At 32.9% G+C, this 8,537-nt stretch overlaps 1 protein-coding gene across 3 annotated transcripts; it reads right to left on the reverse strand.

The window, feature by feature from the left end:
• Positions 1 to 651: 651 nt before the first annotated feature.
• LOC140872451 (inorganic pyrophosphatase TTM2) lies at positions 652 to 7,041 on the reverse strand. 3 transcript variants are annotated; one of them, XM_073275291.1, is made up of 12 exons: positions 6,690 to 7,041; positions 5,281 to 5,632; positions 4,901 to 5,015; positions 4,354 to 4,549; positions 4,154 to 4,267; positions 3,860 to 4,033; positions 2,674 to 2,868; positions 2,259 to 2,381; positions 2,053 to 2,174; positions 1,640 to 1,745; positions 1,265 to 1,537; positions 652 to 1,188 (listed from the first exon to the last, which is right to left on the reverse strand). In XM_073275291.1, the coding sequence occupies exons 2-12, from the start codon at positions 5,615 to 5,617 to the stop codon at positions 964 to 966; spliced, it is 1,980 nt and encodes a 659-aa protein (XP_073131392.1). In that variant the 5' UTR covers positions 5,618 to 5,632; positions 6,690 to 7,041; the 3' UTR covers positions 652 to 963. The 3 variants fall into 3 exon arrangements, with proteins under 3 accessions (XP_073131392.1, XP_073131390.1, XP_073131391.1); XM_073275289.1 differs by having other exon boundaries at positions 5,281 to 5,637; XM_073275290.1 differs by having other exon boundaries at positions 5,281 to 5,627; positions 6,682 to 7,041.
• Between the last annotated feature and the right edge of the window lie 1,496 nt (positions 7,042 to 8,537).

Genomic DNA, 8,537 nt, shown 5'->3' on the forward strand with positions numbered 1-8,537 from the left:
ATACAATCCTGTCAAAAAAAAGATTGGATTATACAAGAAAATCACAATATTAATCCACATAATTAATAATTAATTCTAATAACCTTAAGCACGCTTATACAATCGGGTTTTTTTCCCTAAGAATAATTGTTGCTGTAATTATTTTATTTATGATTTATAAAACATCGAGTGGATAATGTGCCTTTAAAAAAAACAATGGTGTGCTTTGTTTGTAGGGTGAGTGTAGCATTATCATTTAAAATTAATTTGTTTTGTGAGATAAGAGTACTATTGATAAATCGCGGTTTAAGAAATTACTATTAAGAAATTGATATTATCAAGAGATGGTTAGTATGAAGGACAGATTTTTTAAATCATCATCATTATAAGTAATGTTTGAAAGGACTTTTAAAAAGCACTTTTAAGCTTCTTTAAAATTTTATGAAAAAAAAGCTGAAAAACGCTTTTTAAAAAGTTTTTCAAACACTACCTAAAAATAATAATTTATTGATTATCTATGAACTATATTAAGCATGATGAATATAAGTACTCCCTCATGTTTTTTGACATAATTACTTAATCACAAAAATACTACGTTTACCTTCTTTTTCGTGGACATTTATTCACGAAAACCTAAATTTCGAAAAATTTTATGTTTTTCGTGACAAAAAAATGGACGTACTAATGCACTCGAGTACTAAGTTATTATTATAATAGCAAGAGTACAATATACATAAAGTCGTGGTGGTTAGAAGTCGAAATTTCTACTTTGATCGTCAAAAATATCACCGAATCACTGTGCCCCAATGCCCACAAAACTTGCTGAGACACACCCTCCTCTAACAAAACTCAAATCACTTCCAAAACCTCCAAGTAGCAAATTCTAAGTTCCCGATAAGAAGGGTGGCATTGCAAAACATTCGGAGGTATTCGGTGCAATGACAAATAAAATCTATATGTCGACTAATGGTATCTCAGATGGGATCACTTTCGGGTTAAAAATCCCTTGAACAAAAAAATTCCCAGCCCGCCAACAGCCAACGATGCTAAGACCATGGGGATCTTGATGGGTTCCATATCCAGAATCTCACCTCTACCATGTCTTGTATCGCGATGTGATCTTGTGGAGTTCACATTTTCTCGTAGAAGGTTGCTAAGATTGTCGAGCTGATGCATGACTTGACGCTGTCCACGTGTTATGTTCGATAGCTGCCACAAAAGTACAACCAAAATCAATGTAACTAATGTAACCAAAAGAACTCACAGAAAGACGATGCAGTAATACCTCTTCCATCAAAGAAGACTCTTTTGCTAGCTGGGAGGAAGACAAGGAATTCGTCATTACTGGTCCAGTCAAAGAACCATTGCCTAAGCCAGATATGAAATAGGAAGTTGGGGCCGATCCATTGCAGGATTCGGCCTGCAACGCTATGTTTTGTGAACTGGGAGAACCCCTCTTGCTATTTAACTTGGAATTTAGCTCTTCAATGCGAGATGTGAAATCGTCCATACGATCATTTAGAGTAGAAATTTGTTCTGAAAGCTGCGTTATTGCTCCCTGTAGTACATAGGATGAATACAATAAATAGCTCAATCGAGATGGATACTCTTATGTATCAGAAGCTTTATATATAGTACATCTAAATTTGAATTAACATACCTGACTTGCCGATGCTGCTGGTGAGTCTATGATTCTATCATCGAATCTTCTGTTCATCTTCGACATGTTCTTATCTGTGCGCCCCGTGTATGAGTGTGACATTCCACTGTTAAATCAAGTAACAAAAAAGTTCAAGGATACGAGGCCCTATCTCTTGAATAAAACGGTGACTGCTAATGGTAAATACTCACAAACAACATTAAGAGACAGATACCCATTGAACTGAGACAGTTAAAACTTTTATATTTGAGCTTACAAGAAATGAAGTTCGATTATATGCAAGGAACTCTATTATCGCAAAAACCAACTAATATCAATATAAATATGCATTATTAAATACAGCTTACTGCACAACACTTGATTAAAATTCATGCACCATTAAATTCTTGAAAAGCCTAGGATAAAAAATGCACCTTTTGAGATTCTTGATTCTTGTTGCGGCCCTTTCAGCTGAGACTCGGGAAAGTGCTTCCTTAGGACTTGAGACAAGATCCTCATCTATGCTAAGTTTGGTTCTCAAATCATCGGGCAATGCCTGTCGAATCCCGATACCAATTATAAACACCTAGGGAAAAAAAAGTATAAGAAGCATAAAGAGAAGGCCAGCTATTTGTCATACCATGACATCATCGATCATTTTCTCAAGCTGTATTTGTTCAATATAAGTACGTGGAACATATGAACCTTCCAATCCAAGCTGTTCAGCTACACATTTTACGACGAGCCGGTCTCTACCTTGTACCTGCCTCAAATAAAAAAGGTTCAACATCTTAAACAACCAAATGGAACGAGAATGTGACAGAGCCAGCACTTCACTGGTTTTCATAGAGAACTATCTCATGAAAATGTAGGAAATTCGAGCTATATACACATTAAATATCAGGAGGAAGATCATGATGGGATGAGTAGTGACATTAAGAAAATTTAAACTGCATACACCTAAAAAATATCATGAAGTTGATAGTAGATAGCAAGCTTTAGTCAGGAAAATGTATAATTCAGGAAGGTTAAAAATAGTGGCACAAGTGTACTACCTGAATGTAATGACGCTTTAACTGTTCCAGCCAATCAATTTTCACGCAGACTCTTTCATCCAAAAAGACATGGCTGCTTCTTTTGAGTATGGAGGCTATTGTGTAGCCCAAGGCCATCAATCCACCAAGAAGACGAACACCAACTTCAAATGTTATTCTTGGAGATATCACAAAGGGAGGATCAGTGACCCATTCCTACAGTTTATAAGCATGCCCAAGTAAGAAAATATTTTAAAATTCAATATGTTTCTTTTCATTTTTCTTGTCATTTACCAGGACAATTTATCATCCCTCAATATAAACATAAATCCTATCAGTTTTATTATTATCTTCCCCAAATCAAAAGTTCCTCTAACTTTTCACATCTCCCAACTAAATACTAGTTTTAATTAAACTCTATATTTAAAAGTTTAAATATAATATCATATCATAATATTGTACTAATCAAGATTTACTAATTATTATTGTCCTAATATAATTTCATCCAACCATTTCTAACATGATTTGACAAACCCCGTAGTATACGGAACCAAACATTCTGATTGTTTTTTATATTGTGGGGGTTTACAAATTCTAACAGTCCAATTGGAATATGGCTTGGGAAAACATTTAAGTTAACTAAGTATGCACATTTTGCAAGTAGATACAACTTTCCGGAGATCGGTAGATTCATAGAACAAAAAGAAACAAAAAATAGTGCAGAAACGCAGAAATGCAAATGCTTCAGGTTAAAAAAACCCCACTCCGAAAGAGTCATTTATTTTCTTTCTGTTTCCTAAAACCTAATATGATAACAGGGAAAAAAAATTTAATAACCTCATTGAACTAATTTTATATACATCCATCAAGGAACGTAATAACACAACAAGAACAAGAAGCAATTTTGACTTCGGGTACAACATTAAATAAGTATTTCACATGGTTAAAGTATCTTTTCACATGTCAGCCATATACTTCAAGAAGGAAATGAATATCAGACTTTTGCATGTTGGAAGGAAGAATTTTTTTTAAGAAAAGATAGATTAAATATAGTCAGTCACTCAAGCAGGCTCATGAGTTGATCCATGTTAGTTGTATGAGGTCCCGACTAGATAACGGCACTCTTGGTTCATGTACACAGCAAGAAAAAGAGTAGATAGACACTCAAGTCTCCGAATACGTCATTAATTGAATAGTAAGAGCAGACCTCAAACATAAGATTGTATTTCCCATCTTTATTACGCATCCTCAGGTAAGATTGGCAAGTCTCTGGATCTTCACCAGGCGGCAGAAGATAAATATCATACGTCTGTTCAGTGCTTTCTGAATGCTCTTCAGACATGGCAGACTTAATTTGTTCTGGAGACAAATTCTTCAGGGACTGAATAACATGCATTCAACACAGTTACATCAAGAGTCTGTACAAGCTATCACAGTACAATCTTCATGATTAAAATCACAGGTACAATAGATTTAGGTGAAATGAATCAATCAAAATTACCTTCAATATATAGGTAGGACTTTGAAATCCAGTAAACGGGTTAAATTTGTTGGTAATTTTTATATGAGCTGTGCGGAGATCAGGTTCAATAAATGCCTTATACATAGGATATACCTGCAAGGAGAAGTGTGGCTGAGAACTTGTGGAAGGGGTATGAGGTACCTCATGCTTTACTTAAACTAGATACGAGGAATACCCACGGTTTCAGATATTTGGTGAATTATTTCTTCCGGTTCCTGCCCAGCACGCTGTATGTCCCGTATAACCCGTTTTACGAGATCAAAGTGAACACCGCCTGTCACAGATATCCGAAGATCCAGCAGAGGACGCAATTTTTCACTTAATGCATAGATGCCTTCTATGATCACAATACGAGAGCTTGGGACTTCAAGAGTCCTGCAGTAGCATGTGACTTCATTTGATCACAAACATTATACTCTACTGGAAGTAAAGAAGACTGATGAGATGAAAGAAGTTTGCAACTTTAAACGAGCCAATCAACTTTTATAACTAGAATATTAAGAATTTAAGATTTGCAAGGTTGAAAGCCCCTAAACTTAAATTGTTATAATAAAGGTGAGAAAAAAGGAGAAAGCTTCACCACCACCACCCCCAAAAAATAAAAGAAAAGAAAACAAGAAGACAGCTCTGTATCAAGAAATAATACTGCTTGTTTATTAACTAAAATAGCCTCAAGAAAAATTACAAGGGCTTTGATGAGTCAAAAGTAAATGACTAGGCACGGACCTGTATCCTGTGCGAGAACTGGATTTGAAATCATATATCGGGACTGCAGCCTGCTTCCCTGACTTCAAATCGTGAAGATTCTTCAGCAAAGTCTCATAGTCAGTCAATCGTGGGTCTGTGACATAAAATCAAAATCTTTTAAATATTATTCAAGATGTGAAGATATGAGAATTTTCCAAAAGCATGAAGCATAAATTAGTAAAGGAAAACGAAGCCAAAAATAAAAATAAAAATCAAAGGAAAAGCATCGCGGAATTCATTTTTATAAAGAAAGAAATTGCTATCACAAAATATCAGCCTACAACAAGAATCTCAGCCTGAAATAATCTGTAATGCAGCAAGAAGTCTATGAAGAAAATAATATTAGTGGCATATTTTACCATCAAAGTTTCCATCAATAATTCGACTTGCATCGTTGTAGTTGTCCATTGAAATGACAGCGATGCTTGACATAAAATTAACTATCTTCTCAGTAAATACGGTCTTCCCAGCACCAGAGGGGCCGGCTAATCCTATTAATACAAGTCCATCATTCTTCTGTGCCAACAACTGGCATGCCCGAACAACTACAAAAAACCCCTTCTCAAATGACAAATTATCAGGAATTGGAGCAATCTCATAGCGATCTGAGTCCTTCCTTTTCACCAATCTAACTTGATCTTTCAAGAGGCCAGGTCTACGCTGAGTTGATTCAGCATTAGAAGCATCTTGGGCCATTGATATTGTACTAAACTGTTCTGAAATAGAAGGAGTATAAGAATTGCAAACGAAAACTTTATGAAGCTACTTAAGAGATAGTAGACACGTCATGCATTTTAGAACTTAAGGAAAAAACACTGATTAAAATCACCAGAAAATAAATATCAGAGCTTTTCATACATATAAAGAATGATATATTCACCCAAAAAAATCAGCGGCCATAAGCTTATTTCACAGTAAAAAATTTTAAGGCTTAGCAAGACTAGGGAAGTAAGTCACTTGAATAACTGGCAATTTACAATGAAGAAAACCCAAATGCAAACGAAACTGAGAGCAGATAATTTGGGGAATCAAAGAGCTACAGTAGCATTCACACCATGCAATATCAGCTACCTCATGCTATGTTATTTCAGCAGAACAGAGTTGGACCTACTCGTATGGTGAGCACCGCGGTTTCCGCCCAAACTAAAATTCTCCAAACTTTATCATTTAATATAAAAAAAACGAGTTTTGGTGTAGCAGAACATACCAAGACACAGTGCCTATATCTTGCGTGTCAGAAGCAGAGTTCATCTAACCACTGGTATCCCCTTATAAGGTTCATACCATCGCACATAACCATATACTGGCCAACTCCAAAAAGCAAATAAAAGACTTACAATTTTCATAATTCATAAATCAATCCATCAAAATAAATGGAAAAAATTGAGCATCAAGAAAATATCTTTCACTATATTATCGATATATCAACCAAAATATAATCAATAAAATGACATTAGTATTGCACAGAGAATCAAAAGACGATCAACCTAACAGCAATGCGAAAAAATTACAAGAATGCACTAAACGAAAAACAAACTCAAACCCAGATTAACAAATCACCAAAATATCCATTCTAAACAGAAGCAAGAAAAAAAAATTCAATTTGAAGAAAAAAAAGATTCTTGATACGCTTTCGGATCTGGATACCAAAACAAACCGAACCAATGCAGCATACCCGCAATAAGAGATCAAAATCAGTGTCCCATTTTTTTTTAAAAAAAAAAAAAAAAGAATCAACCCGAAAAACATAGGAGAGAAACAGATATACCTGAATTTACGATATCAATCTCCAAGTACACTGATCCCCTGTTTGCTGATACTATTCAATTATGAGTGGGGTTCAACAAGAAATGAAAAGGGTTGTTGCTTTTGGAGCATTAACTCATTTGTAGGAGGTGATTGTTAGCATACGTGTTGAATTCTGATTTTTTTCACGCTTTTCTCTATTTTACCTCGTTTTGTGTGCTTAATTTTTATTTGGCAAACTACAGAAGATTGCTTGGTGAGATGGGAATTGTGATTTCCTCGGGAGTTTTTGGGGAACTGGGAAATCTTGAAGATTTGCTGCGAAAATTTCTGCACAAGACTCACAGAACAGAAGATCGTAGAAACTAACAAAGGGGTGGGTCTGGGTTTTTATTGTTTGATTTTAAAAAATCCGCTTTTTTATAGATGGAAATTACCAAGAGCCGCAATATTCCTTGATATTTAATTTATGTTATTGTTTTTAAGAAAATAAAATAACATTTCATATTTTTTCTGATATTATTATCTACACTATATTCAATTTACTTATATGTTTATTATCCTTCTTTTTTATATTTGTTTTAAATATGTAGACTCATATTATATTAAGCAAAAATATTTTTACTATTTTACTAATATATCCTATAATCAAGTAATCAAGTCCTGAAAAAACGCATAACAATTTTTTGAATGAATTAAATAAGAAGAAAATAGGAAGTTTGCATTTGAATTTATTTTTCTGATGATTTCTTAATCTATGTCTATGTTTTAAAAAAAAAAAAGTCCATATAATTGGGATACAAATAGTAATAATAATAATATAATTAAAGTGAGGCATTTATACTCAATTGATTTGATGCATTCTTATTTAAAATTATGAATATACCATCGTAATATAATTTATTGATGATTTTTTTTTGTTTTCCTAATATAGTTTTTCTTTTAAATATTTTAGTATTTCTTCTATCACAAAACCTCCTGTGAGATGTTCTCACGGATCAATTATGTGAAAATAATGGCTTTCCTATCTGGCCATCCATGTAAAAGTATTACTTTTTATGCCAAAATTATTATTTTTTATTATAAATATGAGTAAAGTTAACCCATTTTATGGAGAAAGATTCACAAGACAGTCTCCTTATTTATTTATGTGCATTGTCAAATTTATCTATATTTTAAAATTTTTAGATAAACATATCACTCATAATAATAATAAAAAATATATGAAAAATTATTAATCTTACTATACTAAGAATCCATTGCTTTACAAACTAATTTCAAATCAATTTGGTCAAGACTTAATTAATTTAAGATACCCTTGAATCCTCATTTTCTTTTAATTTTCTCTCAAACTCATCTCCAAAAACAATATCAATATTATTTATTCGCTATTGTTTATCATATTTTATCTAAATTTTATAATTTTTAAATTACTAATTTTTTTACCTTGATCTAAACTTTGAATATTTAATTTATCATAACAACCCTAAAAATTAATCAGTGTAAAAAAAAACATTGTGTTCAAGAAAATTATATATATGCATGTATTGCGTAAAAAAGGCATTAATTTGAAGATAAAAATAAAAAAAAAATGTATTGTTTTTAGATCATTTTTGCAACCTTATAAGCACAAAATACGTCTAATGGAGCATTAGCGATAATATTACGTGAGAAACCCAGATTAAATATTTAGGGTAATTGTGGAAGAAATTAAAGGATTGGAACAATTATAAACCACCACATACAAATTTAGAGATAAATTTATTTAATTATAAATAATATCTTAAATCTTGATTATAATATAATCATGAAATTATTAACATAAAAATCCTATATATTGCATACCCACATTACATGGCATCGATACACA

Source organism: Henckelia pumila, unplaced genomic scaffold, assembly GCF_033568475.1.
Source record: "Henckelia pumila isolate YLH828 unplaced genomic scaffold, ASM3356847v2 CTG_466, whole genome shotgun sequence".
Classification (NCBI taxonomy): domain Eukaryota; kingdom Viridiplantae; phylum Streptophyta; class Magnoliopsida; order Lamiales; family Gesneriaceae; genus Henckelia; species Henckelia pumila.

Coding starts and splice junctions, on each gene's coding strand:
- LOC140872451 (XM_073275291.1), bottom strand. CDS start 5,617: ATGGCCCAAGATGCTTCTAATGCTGAATCAACTCAGCGTAGACCTGGC. Junction 5,016..5,280: donor TATTGATGGAAACTTTGATG/GTAAAATATGCC, acceptor TTTATGTCACAG/ACCCACGATTGACTGACTAT. Junction 4,550..4,900: donor AGTTCTCGCACAGGATACAG/GTCCGTGCCTAG, acceptor ATGCTACTGCAG/GACTCTTGAAGTCCCAAGCT.